The following is a 17,726-nucleotide window of genomic DNA, read 5'->3' as shown; positions in this document are numbered from 1 at the left end:
ATTCCTTGCAGCACGACATCAGTTCAGTCCACAGGATTTCATCTGCCACAAGGATTCGGACACGCGGGAGCCCCCGTTGCTGTCTGCCACTCGGAATCGAGCAATCAGCTTGCTCTTGAATGCCTCCAGGAATGTCTTCCATGGTTATGCCCCGGACTGAGACCATGCCTGGCTACAACCACATTGAACTGGACGAGGTTCACACTCCCTCGAGGTATTTTGCTTTGCTTTCATACTGTTTTCCTGGGAGGTCCATTGTGCATTTTGGCGTTCTGCTTTTCCTGTTGCGAATCAAATCATGTCTTTTCCTATATGTCGACCCAGAGGTCCCTCAGTGAGGCGAGCCTAAACGGTCAACTTGGCGACAAATTCACCGAGGACAGCCACAAGGAGCCATTGAGGATCATGCGCTGCATTCACCTGGAGCCCGTACATGCCCGGACGCTTGTTTCCATGGACTGCCATGCGCACACTACCCATGCTGGATCCGACTCGACCGAGTCGCGGAACAAGAACGGCCAACTCGGTCTCTGACTGGGAAGGCTGCTTCTCAAAACGTTATTGTCATCACAAGCTCCTTGAGCTCTTCTACACAGTAAGTTTCACCAACGACTTGGCCGGACTTGGACCTCGACAACCATCTCAACTTTCTGGTTTTCTTTTTCTTTCATGGACACCGCAATCAGTGCATTTTCAAACCGCAACAGCCTTGGTCAAAGGACAGGACGCCAAAAAGGATTTCATTGCTTCACCGGTCTCCCTGTGGATAACGATTTTTGTCAGCTTAACTGGAAATGGCTGGAACCAGACAACTCGACATGGACATCATCTCGCTCCCCTGACACACTTTTTTCTCGCCACTTGAGGTTTTCCTTGTACATGGACGCCCTGACAACTGCATCACTGGATACACTCGGCCCAACATGACAACACTTTCCCTTGTTTCGATCTCCTGGACGCTGTCCATCCATGCACGGATTGATGCCCCACTGTGTTGACGACCTTCACAACACCTTCGCCTTGCTGGAGTTTGAGCCGAGAGCTCAATTGAGCTAATCAACCTCGCTCGATCTTGCACGAATGCCCTTGGATCGCCCTAATAGTCACAAGCCCAGGAACGGATTGCTCTTGATTATGCCCGGATTTTTTTTTCTTCTCTGGCTTTTGGCCCACCAATGCGTTGTCTTTTTTTTCTTCCACGCCGGAACTCGACAACACGCTCAGTTTGGTTTGTGACCATCCCCTGTGACAAGCCGTAGAGCTCAACTAACACACCGCGCCACAGGAACAAAGTTGTGCCATCTGATGCCATTTCCTTGGTCTTTCTTCAGACTTGCATCATGCCAAACAGTGGTTGAACAGCACACTAACTCTACCCAGCGAATACAGCTTTGTCCAGCCCAACATGCTTCCCTCCAATGCTTCCGGGATGTTTTCCTTTTGTCAAACAGGACCAGCGGACCTGGCGGGTTCGTCCTGGGACGCGACAGTTGAAGGATCACAGAACTTCCCTGAGCTCGCAGATGCTGCGGACTACTACACTGGAGAACCCGAGGATTTCGTTCTTCCCTTTGGCCAAAACACCCCCAAACCGGACCATCTGGATGCCGCAGATGACTTTCAGGCCAGGTGGGCTCCTTCCGTCGCAGTCGAGAGCAAGGCTCTGAAGGCGGAGCCCATGCGGAGAGGGACTTCGCGCAGCTCCGCGGGGAGCCACAAGAACAGGAGCACCAAGATCTCCGCCCAGTCAGTCAAGAAGAACCGCTCCAGGGTCCAGACCATTCTGTCACAGACATCTTCGCAGATGTCCAAGCTTGACATGTCAGGTAATGCATCGGCCTACGCTCAGGGCCGCATCATGGACGTTCAGCAGTACCTTGCTCAGGACCTGGACACTCTTTCTGTTTCGCCTCAGGTGAACGGCGCTGCCTTCTACCAGGGACTCGTGGGTTTTGCGGATGGACTTCCCTATGCTGCAGACCTCGGCGCTGCCATGGCCCAGCACGTGAACCCCCAGATCTTCGATGCCGGCCTCATCGCCGCTTCCCCCCACTCGTGGGGCTCGCTGAGCCCCGTTGATTCGCGCTTGTCTTCCCCCGGGCTGCAGGACGGCTCAGACGATGTCTGGTCCGCCGCGCCATCCGCCTCTTCTCCCGCAGACAGCCAGCACTCGAACTCGCCGGCTCTGCAAGGCCAATCACCCAGGTAAGCTGTGCTCTCCGACACCGGGTTAACACAGTATTTCTTACACATTCGGCGCCACAGGTTGAACCGCAAGCTGGATGCCTCGCAATATGTCACCACCGAGGACCTGCACGGAAACATGATCCCCACCATGGGCGACGATGGCTTTGCCCTGCCCCACTCTGCCTTCGGCTCCCGCCGCATGAGCGGCGAGGGCGAGTCCGCCCGTGACCACTACCTTTACAAGAACGCGTTCCCCCACGCGGACGGCCTCTTCCACTGCCCGTGGGAGGGCCAGGCGAGCTGCAACCACAAGGCCGAGAAGCTCAAGTGCAACTACGAGTAAGGACGATTGCCTCCTCCCACCCCTGACCTCGGCAACTGACCCCATCGCAGCAAGTTCGTGGACTCCCACCTCAAGCCTTACCGCTGCAAGGTTGAGGGCTGCCAGAATGCCCGGTTTTCTTCTACTGCCTGCCTCCTCCGCCATGAGCGCGAGGCCCACGCCATGCACGGTCACGGGGAGAAGCCTTACCTGTGCACCTACGAGGGCTGTGAGCGCTCCATCGCCGGCCACGGTTTCCCCCGGCAATGGAACCTCAGGGACCACATGAGGCGCGTGCACAACGACAACGGCACCACTGCCCAGCCCGCTTCTCCTCCTCCTTCGGGAGCTGCTACCACGTCGAGGGGACGCAAGAGGAAGAGCGACGCCGCGGAGAAGCAGTCCAGCCAGGAGAAGCCCAGCTCTCGGAAGTCGTCCAAGGCTGCGGTGGAGTCGGTCGCCCAGGCTCAGAAGCAGCCCGAGTCGGTCGCTCACCCCGAGCTTGACCAGTGGTATGAGCACCAGAAGTCGCTCCAGACCTTCATCCAGGGATGCGTCCAGCCGGACGACGCGCAGACTCTCCAGTACATCAAGGATGCCCAGGAACACCTGAACGCCATGGGAAAGATCTCCCACGGCCTCATCCAGGGATCGCGCCGCTCGTGGAGGGGTTGAATACCGTAAGCTTTATCCTCCATGACTGACTGTCATAACATTTCGCTAATGCGCATTGCAGTATGAACCCATTTATCATCTAGACATGCCGTGTTGGATGTGACGGTCTGCAAGTGCAGATTCCCTTGCTAGGTACTTCGGCATCTCCAGGATGATGCCATTACCATTGGATAGCGAGGAGACACATGATCTCGCGGCCTACCATGGCCGCGAGACAACACAGCACGAGCCGGACCACCCCGGATGAGATGTCGAGCCAAGGCCGACGACCCCCGGGACTTTGTCTGGCCCTAAATGTGGATGGGTTGAGACTGGAGTGTGCTGCTTGGAGACTCGCATAGCGAGCTACCATTGCGCTGCTCTTGTTGGGTATGAACACGGGGATCAGTCAGTAGGACTGAGAGGAATGGGTGGAGGCGGAGGAAAAGAGGAAAAAAAGTAAAGAGTACAAAAAAGTAAAAGGGGCCATAAATTGGTCACCTGATGGTACAGTCACGTCTACGATACGGGGCAATTGGGAGGAAGGCTATGGGTTACGACTTGATGATTGATGACTTTCCTTTGTTTGGGATTTTTTCTTGGGGTTTGGTTTGGTTTAGGATATCCGGTCGCAGTTAGAATATTTGGAATTTTGGTTCTCGAAACATTGGACATTTGGCGTTTGGTAGAAGATCTTGTAGCCTCAAGGCAGCACATAACAAAACATGAGCAATTTTGACAGTTATTTCAAGACTCTGAGCATGAGTTTTGGGTTTGATGTGTTGGTGATGTGTTGGGTGAGTTGGGTGATGTGGGAGGTGCTGAGGGATGAATCAATGGGGGCCGAGCAACCCCTGACGGGGACTGGATGCGCTGTAAAACCAGAGGGTCATTAACAAGAATATTGGAGGGTTAGTGGTAAGTTTGAAGATTGTTGGAAGCTTTCAGGTAGTGGTTCGAGGCTATTTAAGGTGGGAAGTGAGATGGCGGGTGGCAATGGGTTCAGTATGTCACCTTCGGTACCAACCATCTGGAGAAAGAATTCAGGTCAGAATCTGCCCTAAAATTATCCTATCTATCTATCTACTCCTTTTTGCCCAACTACCCGCTTTTCATGCACCAAACTCACCAACAAACCCCCGCTTCCCATCACCGGACGGGAAGCAACAAGAACTGAACGCCCCCTACGATATCCACCCCATTAACCCTCCCTTCCATCCCTTCCCCAACCCCAGAGCAGCCTCCCTCCCACCCCAACCCCCTACCCCAACTCGGCATCACTCAACACTTAAAATCTCAACGAGGCAGCAAATCCTCCCCCGTCAGCACCGTGCCGTTCTCGATCGCCGCCCGGTGCGCCCGCGCCACCATGCCGTAGGCGGGCATGTACCGGTCGATGAAGGGGAACACCTCGGCCGCGCCGGGCGTGTGCCGCCAGTCCCGCATCAGGTCGCAGATGATGGCGAAGAGCGAGACGACGTTCACGCCGGCGCGCAGCATTTGGTCGTTGGCGATGTCGCGGATCTGTTTTTTTGGGGGGGGGGGGAATTGGTTAATAAGGGGGTTGTGGGTGGGGGGGTTAAGGGGTGTTCATCCGCAGGGGAGGGGAAGGGGGGGGGGGGGGTGTTGTTCTAGAAGAGGATTGGGGGTTGGGAGGGAAAAGGAAAAAAGGGAGAATGAAGGATGGGAAAGGGGTGAAGGGGGAGGCGGTGTGGGACTGGGGACCGGTACTGACCTCCTTGGTGGTTGTGCCGCTGGCCTCGAGGTTCGCCCAGACGGAGTAACCCTCGGCGCGGAGCGAGCGGGCCAGGAAGGCAGTGCCTTGGTTTCATGGTCAGAACATCTCCCGGATAGATAAAGGGCGGGGGTAGACATACAAACATCGGTCACAATGCCGGCAATGATGATCTGCGTGCGGTTGGTGGCCTTGATGGCGGCGCGGAAATCCGAGTTGTCCCACGCATTGACCTCGCCCTCGCGCTTGATGAGAGGGGCGTCAGGGTACATGTCGAGGATCTCCTGGGGCAGGACGCCGTTAGGGCCTGGGGAGCAGGGTTAGCGGGCCCCGGAAGCCACAGAATGGCAGGGTGACACAAACCAATCTCGGTCGAGGTCGTCATGATAACGGGCAGATCCTTGAAGAGAGTGCCGAGGCTAGCATGGGCCATCATGCTATCACGGTACAGGGTGGCATCTGGGGCAAGGTCAGCAGTGGATCGGCAGTGTCTTGAGCGAGCGGCTGCGTACCCCAGTCGCGGGCCACGCTGTAAAGGCCTTCCTGCATGTCGAGAATCACGAGCACCTGGGCAGGTTAGCGGGTGTGTCTCGGGGCGGTGGCGGCAGCCATACGGAGTCATTCTTGTCGAGCCTCTCAAACGGGAAGCCTGTGGTTGGGTTAGCCATGTGGTTGCCACGAGCTGGCGTGGGGCTTCTCACTGTCAGCGAGGGCGGTGCCGACCATGAGGCCGGCAGAGAGCAGGGCGGTGGTGAACTTCATGTTGTCAGGTCAAGGAAGCGTATGTACTGGTGGTTGACTGGAGCTCTGATGATGATGGATGGCTGCTGTGACCTGATGCCGGGAAGCAGAAGTGCGTCGTCGATGGCCCCTTATATACACAATCTCAACACACTCTCCCTCCACCCGCCGGTCCTTTCCACATTCCACATCACAAGTGATAACGGTCGAAAACTCGGCTGTCCCCTAGCTGCATCGCGAACCCCGTCCGACCCAGGCATCCAGTTCGTCCAGTCCATCCAGCCCAACCCACAACGAGAGATCTCCGCCGAAGAATCGCCATCGTCCTCTCTCTTCCTTCCCGTTCCGCCGTATTCCCGCCGCTGCCGCCCCCCATCACCCTAGCGATATCACCAACCCCTAGGCATGAGCATGTCGTAAAGAGTGGTTCAGCATTGGCTAATCACTGCTCATCCAAGTCATATCCAAGTCATGCATCACAAATGGGGGTCATCACTGCGTCGATGTAGTAGTCACTATGGAGCACTGCTGCAGTGTACCGAAGCGAGGCCGCCATGATCGCCGCTGGAAACCCCCCGAGTTGGGCGAGGCTGATGATATTTCCCACCAAGCATTATGCAGTTCTGACGCTGCAAAAGGCGGCGACGACGTTGTTGTGGGATGGCCGACATGACTAAGGCAGCGGTTTGTTTCTCCACGAAAGAGCCTTGGCGGCGGGGTTATGTCAGCGATTGCCAAGCGCTCTCCGCACACTCAAATGCTGTCCAAGCGCTGATGGAACGTGCTTCCAGATGGCTGATTCAGCGCCCTGGTTGGGTTCTGGACCTGTCTCCCCTGCGTGCTTCTTGGCGCTTCGTATTACACGAATCTTTGCAAGCTGGAGATATGCTAGCGTTTTGAGTTGGAATAACGTTTATATTGCCCCTTTATTAACCGGTTCATATCCGGAGGAGGAGGTCCAGTGAGGACGATGACAGCTTTAACCCTTTTGTATTACCACGATCTTATCAACCTAGGGCATGCTGCTCCCTGAAAGCGCAACCGATTCGAACCCCCACTCCCCAACCCATAGCCCCCCACTTCCCGACGGAGCATCTTCGCCAAGAGTTGCCCTCCATGGTGAACCACTCGGTAGGTAGGTTGAAAATCGAGCAAAGAATTATCTCCCTTCCTTCTTGAACATTTTTTTTTTAAAAAAAAATTGTTCTTGATACCACGCTCGGTGAGTGTTGATCAATGCGTCGCCAAGGGAGGGCTGCGCAGGAGATGCGACATGTGTGAAAGCTCCCTGAAACAGGGCAAGCTCCTGTTAAGACCGAGTCACTGCTTCAGCTTTCAGCTGAATGTTTCGCCCTGCCACCAACCGCATGAATGTCCACTCAAAATCAGCCGGCACATCGCCGATCGGCGTGAATTGGCTGGGATGATATCCCGACCACTTGTTTTGGACGGCGACAACTTCGAAACAAACACGATCGGGGCCAACGTTCGTTGGGACAGTTGGGACGGGCAGTTGGGAGGGTTAAGACGGTTGGAACGGCTCCGAGTCAGTTCGCGAAAGGATCCAACTTGGCTCCCGCTTGTCGCCACTAGACTCGGTTGGACTTAGCCTCGAATTGACAACACTTGTCGAAGTCTTTCAATCTCACGATCCTTCGGGTCCGTGAATAGTAGTTTTTTGGACACCTCCAAGCAAGAATGCGCCCCTGTTTTTGTCTTTTCAGTGCTGCTCAGTGAGCTCTCTCATCGCAACTGCAAGGCCCACCCACATTGGCCCCATATTCAGCCTCACCATTTACCATGAGGATATCACTGCATCTTCTTCTCTTTTTTGCCAGATCGCTGCTAGCTCGCAGTGACCTAGGACAGACCGAAATATGTGGCTTGGGGGCTTCGTTGATATTCCCGGAACACCCGGTCTGCCTCGCTGCTCTCAAGCATGACGAGCATGAAGAAGTTGAAGTGGTAAGGTCAAACTATCTCCTCTCACCTTGGAGCCCTGTACTGATGAGATGAGATACAGCAGTGTCAGGACGGAAACTGCAACAGCCCAGAACAGGATGTCTGGACACACTCCTCCCCATGCTTCCAGGGTGAGCACGCGGAGCAACCCATCTGCGTATTCACCGACACGCGCTTCGCCGGCGGCAGGGGCATCTCGCTGGTCACCACGCCCAGCCGCGCCACTTACCTCGCGTCAACCCCGGCCTTCACCAACCCGGAATCCGTCCACACCATCAACCAGGACCTCAACCAGACTTCCCCACCCAAATACGAGATGCGCCGCATCCCCGGCAAGGGCATGGGCCTGATCGCCACGGCGCCCATCCCGCGCGGCGAGCAAATCATGGCCAACACCGCCTCCCTCATGATCGACTACCGCGCCTTCAACGAACTCACCCGCGAGCAATACACCTCCCTGCAATCCGACGCCGTCGCCCACCTCCCCCCCAACCACGCGGCCCTCATCCTGGCCCTCTCCCCCGACGCCGCCACCACCCCCAACACCACCACCACCACCCCCCCGCGCGCCGCCCTCATCGACGCCATCACCACCACCAACAGCTTCGACATCGACCCCCTCCCCACCGACCCGGACCAACACCACAGCCTGTTCGTGCTCTTCCCCACCATCGCGCGCATGAACCACGACTGCCGGCCCAACGCCGAGTACCGCTACTCCGCGCGGCACCTGGCGCAGTTCGTGGTCGCGGCGCGGGCGATCGCGGCGGGCGAGGAGATCACGCTGAGTTATATCAACCCGGTGATGGTGCGGGCGAAGAGGGTGGGGCGGTTGAAAAGGAATTGGGGGTTTGAGTGTGGCTGTGGGTTGTGTGGGTTGGAGGGGGGGAGGTTAAGGGAGGCGGATCGGCGGGTGGAGAGGATTGGGGAGGTGAGGAGGGAGTTGGAGGTTTGGCCGGAGGAGGGGGAACTGAGGGGGAGGAGTGGGAGGGCCGGGACGGGGTTGGGGGAGTTGTTGGTGGGGTTGTATGAGATGGAGGGGTTGTGGGGGGGGATGCATGAGGCGTATGCCATGGCGGCGCTGGAGTATAGTGGCGTGGGGGATGCGGCGAGGGCGGAGAGGTTTGCGCGGTTGGGGCTGGAGTGGGGGTTGCCGATGCTGGGGGAGGAGGATGAGGAGGTGGAGGAGTTGAGGGCGTTGGCGGAGGATCCGGAGGGGCATTGGAGTTGGAGGAGGAGGTTGGTGGGTGTGGAGGGGGGGGAGGAGTAGGGGGGAAAGGGGGGTTGGATACCGTACCTAGGGGAGCTTTGGATAGAAAGGCTGGGAGATCTAGTATATATTTCGTACTCTTATACACTACACAGGTATCTTGGATGTTTCATATGTGTAAGTAGAGTTTAGGTGTGTCGTTGAACGCCTTGTTCCCGCTGGGCTTAGCGCCCTTCCCAGCCTGGCAGGTATGGCGCACATCACACTGCCTATTCGGGCAACTTTTCTTCTGATCGACAGCCTCAATTCTCCAATTCCACGCCGCGGAATTTATCACATCCGGTCAGACACCACGTTGCTCAAGAATTTGCTCCTTACCTTGCTATGCTCAGTCTCACAACGGACTGCTTCGATTGATGGGTTTGCTGTTTGCTTGTATCTGCTGGCGTGTTGGTTCCCTGCATTGAATTAACAGAGCGCCTTTCCATGCTTCAGCTTCTAGCTAATGGTATTCCAGGTGCACATGTACTTGTTGCAGGGCAGCAAGTAAGATCCGGGTGTAAGATAAAAGGACCGGGGCTTGCCTGAGATAGCTGCTCAATGTTATTTCTCATGCCCCTCCCTCTGTCAAAATGTTGAGGGATCCAAGGTCCCGTTTGTTGGAGGAAGCGACAAGTGGAGTGCGGGGTACAGTGATGTCAGTGCCTAGAACCGCCCATGAACCGCCCACGCTCCTCCATCCCACTGAATCCAGCCCCCGTTTGTCCCACCCATCAACTCTCCCATCCAAGTGTGCAGCCTCAGCAGACTGCGTCGCAAATAATACGCGTCAAAGCAGCCCGACAGCACCATGGCCGAGACCCCCAAACCCGATCCGACAAAGGCCATCGAAGCCATCCGCGAAGCTCGTCCGCCCGCGACCGACCGATTCACGTATTTGACCATCATCGAGACGAACCTTTGCCCCGAAGTGCTCCCGACCCTCAATGAGGTCCTCCAAGACCCGGGGCTCACCCAGGAAATAGGATGGGACCTGGTGTTCAACCTCGTCAGCCTACCCGGCGCCGAGGCATGTCTCGAAACGGTTGCGCGGCTGGGTAACCCCCGGGAAGTGATCCTCAAGGTGCTCGAGACGCTCGAGCTGTTGGAGAGTGAAGAAATAGAGGACGAAGAAGCCGAAGAGGAACAAAGGAAACCTAAACCGACTGTCTCATCAACCGACAAGTTCATCACCCTCCTCGGCATGCTCGCCATTCTGCACAAGCGCATCCAGACCAAGTACCCCAGCCGCTTCCTCGCACAGACGCTGCTGACTGTCTACCGCACCTACCGCCCGAACCAAGAGATGACGGCGTCCGTTCTCAACCTAGTCCACAGCCTGTCCGGCCAGCGGCGGCCCCCGCTGCCGAGCCGAAAGTCCAGCGTGAACGTGGCCAACCCGGACCAGACCGGCGACGCCTCCAAGAACGCCCCCGACCCGGAGGCCGACCGGGACGACCGCGAGGATCCGGACGAGACCGACCTGCAGCAGAAGCTGTTGCTGAGCTTCGCGACGTGCATCTTGGAGGCGTACGCCAACGGGAATGAGATGGCGTGGGCGGCGCGCCTGCTCGAGTTCTACAACCCCGAGAAGATAGTGCCTGGGCGGCGGACGTTGATGGCTGCCTTTAGGGAAGAGCAGGAGCTGCTGTCGCGAGACTCTATTGTTGGGAAGTTGGTGGTGAGTATTTTAGGTTAACATTTTGCTCGGGGATACAAATCTGACATTCATAGGCACTCATAGGTGACCTCGGCCTCGACTCGTGCTCCAAGGCCTTCATCCACCAGGTCTGCGACGGCCCGATGCACAGCGAGCCCCTCGAAGAACCGGACCTCTCCAGCCCGGACAAGATTGCCCTCTCGACTGGCGGCTGCGTCTGCCTAGTGGCCTACTGGGCCTTTTCGTCGACCGTCTTCGACGCCAGCCACCCACAGCCCGAAATGCATGTCTTCCCGGAGCACTTTGCCGTGCTCGACAAGTTCCTCCAAGACGACGCACACTCGCAGATCCAAAACTCGGTCGGCACCATCGAGGCCCTCATCACGATCGGCCTCTGGCTCGAGTCGAACAACCTCGTTTCCACGAACCCGTCCTCCCCGCTCGCCAACCCCACAGCCTCGCCAGAAGACCCAACCTCGGACTTCATGCGCTACATCCACCTCACCACGCTCATCGCGCTCTACCACCCCTCCATCCAGGTCCGCAACGCAGCGAGCGTGCTGGCCGGCCTGGTGCTGCACGCCAACCCCGAAGACGACGACCGCCTCAAGATCCTCGAGGACCTGCTCGAGAACTGCATGTTCGCGACGCTCAAGGCGCGCGCCGTCGCCTGGCTGCGTGAGGAACTACTGGAGGCGGCGAAACAGCAACAAGAGCAACAGCAAAAACAAAAGGAGGAGACCCCCCAAAAACAACAGCCAACCAACCTCTTCGCCACCCCACAAGCCCTCGAAACAGTCCAATACGTCGTCTTCCCCCCGCTCGCCTCCCTCCTCGACCTGCCCACCCTCGGGCTCGTCGAATACCTGACCGCCAACGCGCCCTTCCTCATGCAGGCCGTCAACTTTGCGCTCTTCCTATGGGGCACCGCTTCCTCTCCTACTTCGTCTACTTCGGCGGAAGGCGAGACGGCGGGGAGCGAGAGCAGGTGGAAGCATGTCCTGCCGGCGAACATGGAGGCGACGGTGCGGGAGCGCTGGTTGGAGCCGCTGCGGGAGGTGGTGGAGAGGGTGCAGCGGGAGAGGGAGAGTGGGGAGTTGGAGAGGGAGGGGGTGGAGCTGGGGCCGTTGGGGGGGGAGTTGGAGGTGTTGGGGGAGAGGATGGGGAGGTTGGGGTTGGGGTCGGGGTCGAGGGGGAGGGAGTAAGGTGTGAGTTACCTAGGGTGGAGGTGAGTGGTGGTGGCTGTTTGGGTGGTGTGTTGTGTGTGTCTGTTAAGGTGATTGACTATGGGGGTTCCTGTTCTGTGTATGTGAATGGTTTAGGGGAGTGTTGGAGAAGTGAATTAGTCCAGTCTTAGTTCAGAAGCAGTGGGTTGGCATACAGAGATGTGAAATATCGCCGCTTGAAAGGGCAAGTAGAATAGCAAGGTGGCCTTGATATAGGCAAGCTTTGAAACCATCACTCTCTATCTGGCCAAGAACTGATATCACGGCCATCTTTCCGACCGAATCGAGGGAATGCATACCTAGGTACTATTCTTGGCAACTGCTCTGTCCCATGGCGCCAAGCCGCTAGAACAAGGATGCCAGGAGAGACTGTTCCGGCCGTTAACACCCCTGTCGCCCAGCGCTGGCGGATGACGTCATTACAACTTACAAGCTGCAACACGACCAAAACGAGGCGGGAAGGAGCAAGAACAATGCCATTCAAGGTTGCCTTTGGGTTCCAATCGCCAGGCACGCCAAGCCAAAGAAAGGGCCCAGGCCCGTGTTTAATGCAGACCCGTTGTTGTTGAATTTAGGGATCGGGCAAACGGGATAGGGTGGTTTTGAGGGTGGCCGTGACCGCCACAACAACGGTAACTTCCATGGCGCTAACCACGGCGACTCGGCACTACGTCAGGGGAAACACAGCTTAATGTAGCAGTGGACATGTGCCGGCAGAAAAGAGATTTAGTATACATTGTGTTCCGTCTGTACGAATGCACCTTCTGTCGCACCTCCCCATCCTCGACATTTAACCCCATGCGTTAGCTGAAGATCACACCCGCCGATCTCCAACACCCAATCCAACACACCACAACACCATCATCAATCATCATCACCACCACCACCACCAACTAACCATCCATCCCAATACACAACAACACAACACACCACCGCCCACCATGTCGGCGCTAACCCCTTCCCCATCAGAGGAAGAGGGCAGCAGCCCCGTCCGCGTCGAAACAGTCACCCACGACGACGGCCGCCAGGTCGCCGTGCTCCGCGACCAGCGCGGTAACGTCATCTACCCATCCTATGTACCGCCGGAGACACAACCCCCAGGCCCCCGCTCTAGCGCACTGTTACCGACACACTCGCGCCCACAGCAAGCACCACAGGAAACCGTGGCGGGGCCAAGCCATAGGCAGGAGGTCACGCCCCAGGATGTGAACGTTGATGTGCACGATCCCCGGCCGCCGCAGGTGAAGAGGGATATGTCGGGCGCGGTGTGGCGGGCGGGGGCCGAGGTTGATGGAGTGGGCAAGGCGCCTGCTGTACAGGAAGGGGAGAGTGAATCATCTTCGTCTTCGTCGTCTGAATCCGATGATGACGACGATGACGGCGAGGAGGGATCCCAGCGGGGCTCCTCCAAACAGCAAAAGAAAAAGAAGCCACGCCAGAAAAAGGACGACGAAGACAGCCGGTTCCGCCGCTTCCACTTCAGCAATGAACACTACCACACCCGCGGCAAGGTCTCCAAGCGCGACGGCCGCCTGGCCATCTCGCTCAGCGACATGAGCAACACGGGCTACCTGGCCAAGGCGCTGGGCACCGCGGCGCGCAAGATGGCGCCCCTCACCAAACTCGCCGAGGAGGCGGCCAAGAAAGCGGAAGGAGAGGGAGATGAGAAAGGGGAAGGCAAGGAGGGCGAAAAGACGACAAAACCCCAAGCATCAACAGCAGCCAAACCCGCTCCCCCCTCCACCACCACCACACCCCCTCCCGCCCACCCCCGCCCCCCGCGCCTCAACATCGTAATCATGGTGATCGGCTCCCGCGGCGACGCGCAGCCCTTCCTGCAAATCGCGCGCCTGCTCCACACGCAACACGGCCACCGCGTGCGCATCGCCACGCACCCCGCCTTCCGCTCCTTCGTCGCCGACGACTGCCCCGGCGTCGAGTTCTTCTCCGTCGGCGGCGACCCGGCCGAGCTGATGTCCTTCATGGTCAAGAACCCCGGCATGATCCCGACGCTGGAGACGGTGCGCGCGGGGGATGTGGGGCGGCGCAGGGCCAGCATGGCGAGCATGTTTAAGGGGTTTTGGAGGGCGTGTATCAATGCCACGGATGAGGAGGTGGATGTGGGGAATGTAAGGATGATGGGGGAAAGGGATCCGTTCGTGGCGGATGCGATTATCGCGAATCCGCCGAGCTTTGCGCATATTCATTGTGCCGAGGCGTTGGGGATACCCGTGCATTTGATGTTTACGTTTCCGTATACGCCCACGCAGGCGTTTCCGCATCCGTTGGCGAGTGTGAAGAGGTCGAATGTCGATCCGGGGTATACGAATTGGATTTCGTATCCGTTGGTGGAGATGATGGTGTGGCAGGGCTTGGGGGACTTGGTGAATGAGTTTCGCGTGGGCACGCTGGGGCTGGATCCGGTGGTATGTGACTTTCTTTTTTGTGCTCTGTCCCCCCTTAAAGCCAAAGCCATAGCTAACATTGGGTGTCTAGTCCACGCTATGGGCGCCGGGCACGGCCTATCGGCTGCATGTTCCGTTCACCTATCTCTGGAGCCCGGGACTGATCCCCAAACCAGCCGACTGGGGCGACGAGGTGGAAGTGGCGGGGTTTGTGTTTCTGGATCTGGCATCCTCGTTCGACCCGCCCAAGGATCTGGTAAAATTCCTCGAGGAGAGCGACGAGCCGCCCGTGTACATCGGGTTCGGGTCCATCGTGGTGGACGACGCGGACCGGTTCACCAACATGATCTTCGAGGCCGTCGAGAAGGCCGGGGTGCGGGCGCTCGTGTCCAAGGGGTGGGGCGGGCTGGGCGGCGACAGCCTCGACGTGCCGGACGGCGTGTTCATGCTGGACAACACGCCGCACGACTGGCTGTTTCCGCGCGTCCAGGCCTGCGTGATCCACGGCGGCGCCGGCACCACCGCCATCGCGCTCAAGTGCGGCAAGCCGACCATGATGGTGCCTTTCTTCGGCGATCAGCACTTCTGGGGCAGCATGGTGGCGAGTGCGGGTGCGGGGCCCGAGCCGGTGCCCTACAAGCATTTGACGGCGGATAAGCTGGCCGAGGGGATCAAGTACTGTCTCACGGACGACGCTAGGAAGGCGGCTGAGAAGATCGCCAAGGATATTGCCGAAGAGGGGGACGGGGCGGAGAACGCGTGTCGGGCGTTTCATAGGGGGTTGGTGTTGCACGGAACTCGGTCGATGAGATGCTCCATCCTGCCTGACCGGGTAGCGGTTTGGCAGATGAAGGGGACGGGGTTGCGGTTGAGTGCGGTGGCGGCCGAGATGCTGGTGGAAAAGGGGCTGTTGTCGTGGAAGAAATTGCACTTGTTGAGGCACAACGAGTGGAACGACTTTGAGGGGCCCGGAGAGCCACTGACGGGGGCGGCTGGGTCGTTGATGAGTTCGGTGGGGAATGTCTTTGGCGGGGTTGGAAAGGTGCCGTATCGGATCGGGAAGGGGGCGAAGAAAAGGAAAGAAAAGAAAAAGCAGAAGAAGGAACGGCGGGAGGGTAAAGACACGAAGTCGGGGGAGCATAATCAAAACTCGGAGGAGCATCAACAAAACCCAGGGGACTCAGAAGCCGACGACTCTCAGCATGGCGACTCCAACCAAGACGTCCCCCACATCGAAACAACAACAACGCATGCCATGAGCAGGCAGCGGACCGCTTCCACGACCGGCACCGGCCCCGTAGAAGACGCAGCCCGCCAAGTGGGCCGCGGGGCTGTGAAATCGGCATCCGCCCTCGCGCGCACCCCGGTCGACCTAATCCAAAGTCTCGCCCAGGGCTTCCACAATGCGCCCCGGCTCTACGGGGACGACACGGTCCGGCGGCCGACGCGGGTGACGGGGATCAAGTCCGGGCTGCGGGCGGCCCGGCGCGAGTTTGGGTACGGGATATACGACGGATGGACGGGCGTGGTCCGTCTTCCGGTGCGAGGCGCCCGTGACGACGGCCTGCGTGGCTTCGTCCCGGGGCTGGGCATGGGACTTACCGGGTTTGTCCTGAAGAATATCGCTGCCATTATCGGGCCGGTGGGTTATACCCTGAAGGGGGTCGTGAAGCAGGCCGAGCGGCGGCGGCAGCCTATCAAGTATATCCGGAGAGCCAGGGTTGTGCAGGGGAAAAGAGAAGGGGGGCTGCTGTCCGAGGAGGAGAGGAAAAAGAAAGCGGAGGAGGTGGTTGCCGGGTGGAGGCTGATGAGGGAGCTATGGGAGGTGATGAAGCGGGCGGAGAGGAAGGGAGAGAAGGGCTTCAGGGGGAGGTTCAGCGGCAACGCAAAAAGGCTGAGAAAGAACCCGGAGTGGGAGGCTGTGTTCGAGAATGTGGACACTGCACAGAGGGCGATGGATGGCTTGAAGAGGGGTGATGGACTCGACAGTGTCCTGGGGAAGAAGACGATTGCGGCGGTCGACTCGAGCCCGGTTCCGCCGAAGGAGGTAAACGACAACGACAACGGCAACGACGATGGCAACGACAACGGTTCTTCCACCCTCGCAGACAAGGATGCGCCCAGCTCGCCGCACGACTCCGGACACGGCATCCCGGTGGAGGAAGTTTCGGCCAAGCCGGCGCCGAGCAAAGAGGGAACAGAAGACGAGAATCCCTTCGCAGCCACCACGCCCGCCATCGCCGAGAACAAGGCTGAGAACAGGCAGACCATGGCGGCGATGGAAATCCAAGCATCGACTTGATCATCAGCTCGCAGCCTAGTCAAGCCATGTGTTCCTGTGCCGTTTCTTCTCGTCTTGAGATCGCCGCCAGTATTGCCGCCAGCATCATAGCTGGGGTTGCTGTGCCTCCCTCAGCCGAAACATCAGGGGTGCCACATGGAAAGTGATTCCGCGGGTGCACCACAGGGCGGGAGCGGGAACTGCAGCGGCGAGACCGACGGCGTTTTCTATTCGATGCATTCGATGCATTCGATGCGTTCGAGCTTTGATGAATCCGTAGGGAGTCGGTGTTCGGGGCGGAATTCCCATCTGTGCAACCTCCCTAAAGAGTGCATAACTCTGGGAACCGAGTTTTGGTAGCGCTGTGCGTGCCGTTGAAGAGAAATTAATACTTGTCCCCGTTGCCGCGCACCTGCCGAATGCAGCTACAAGAATCGAAATGATTGTGATGGGTGCTCAACCGAAACCTTGATTCTCGACCAACGACCCGCGGAACGGCTTTGCATCTTCATATATGTATTTTTTGAAATCCGTTCGGTTTGCTTTGGAGATGTCGATGCGATACCAATCCAGGTTACCACGTTCCCTTGATGGGATGATCTGCATCCCAGTTCAGACGGAAACAAAAGTTGTGGGCCATAGGGCCATCGCAGTGGGTCCGATGCGCTTCTTGTTTCTTAGCGGGTAGCCTAAAATGGTGTCTTGGCAGGAACTTCCGGTTATTTTCTTCGTATCGTCTAGGTACACTCACTATTCGTAGTGGATTGGTAACGACGGTCTTCGTGACTGCCATTTCGCATTCCATACTCGGTCAACCATTTTCCCCTCATCCGATGAGATCTGAGCTCTCAGGTTTTTAACCCCGCTTCTAACACTCATATCTTTCATCTCTTTTTTTTGTCTCAAAATCGCTGCTGTCATCTCCTCCACTCACCAGGATTGGCCGGTCCAGAAGTCTGGACGCCGTCAGCATGCGGGACGCTAGCGAAGATGAGCATTAGTGATGACGCGAAAAGAGACAACCCCCCGTCAGCTCCGCCGCTGCCAATTTATGGGGGCCGGCGGCGTGGCAGCCTCGAGAGGTGTTGCCTTGGGCGTCGGGATATTTTCAGTATGTTTCCGGCAAAATGAAAGGAGCTGGAGTAGAGACTAGCCCCAACAAGCCGTTGCTGAGTGATGATCGCGTCTGCTGAGTTACCGAACCTGGGACCCTGCGACCTTAAGGTAACTCCTGTGTACCCCGGACGAGGGTGGTCCCCGGTTGCAACTATATGCATGCACTGTTCCCAGGACCACGTTCGCGT

At 57.9% G+C, this 17,726-nt stretch overlaps 3 protein-coding genes across 3 annotated transcripts; 2 read left to right on the top strand and 1 right to left on the bottom strand.

The window, feature by feature from the left end:
* Positions 1–1,405: 1,405 nt before the first annotated feature.
* Positions 1,406–3,184, top strand: F5144DRAFT_591437 (uncharacterized protein; the record flags this gene model as incomplete). The annotated part of the gene is made up of 3 exons (XM_066790274.1): positions 1,406–2,205; positions 2,266–2,526; positions 2,581–3,184. The coding sequence occupies 3 exons, from the start codon at positions 1,406–1,408 to the stop codon at positions 3,182–3,184; spliced, it is 1,665 nt and encodes a 554-aa protein (XP_066644498.1).
* Positions 3,185–4,416: 1,232 nt separating this feature from the next.
* Positions 4,417–6,077, bottom strand: F5144DRAFT_170376 (isochorismatase). The gene is made up of 7 exons (XM_066782612.1): positions 5,600–6,077; positions 5,513–5,547; positions 5,411–5,465; positions 5,262–5,357; positions 5,041–5,205; positions 4,899–4,984; positions 4,417–4,687 (listed from the first exon to the last, which is right to left on the bottom strand). Exons 1-7 carry the CDS (start codon positions 5,658–5,660, stop codon positions 4,460–4,462), a joined length of 726 nt encoding a protein of 241 aa, XP_066644497.1. The 5' UTR covers positions 5,661–6,077; the 3' UTR covers positions 4,417–4,459.
* Positions 6,078–7,848: 1,771 nt separating this feature from the next.
* F5144DRAFT_487476 (uncharacterized protein) lies at positions 7,849–16,443 on the top strand (the record flags this gene model as incomplete). The annotated part of the gene is made up of 7 exons (XM_066785613.1): positions 7,849–8,456; positions 8,499–8,844; positions 9,647–10,531; positions 10,585–11,622; positions 13,152–14,162; positions 14,233–15,256; positions 15,362–16,443. Coding segments are annotated over 7 exons (5,994 nt in total), but the record flags the coding sequence as incomplete, so codon positions are not given.
* Between the last annotated feature and the right edge of the window lie 1,283 nt (positions 16,444–17,726).

The sequence above is a fragment of the Chaetomium tenue genome (genome assembly GCF_020726465.1).
Source record: "Chaetomium tenue strain MPI-SDFR-AT-0079 chromosome Unknown F5144scaffold_3, whole genome shotgun sequence".
In the NCBI taxonomy this organism is placed as follows: Eukaryota; Fungi; Ascomycota; class Sordariomycetes; order Sordariales; family Chaetomiaceae; genus Chaetomium; species Chaetomium tenue.
Note: the sequence above shows the minus strand (reverse complement) of the source record. Positions and strands in the feature narration are given on the sequence as shown.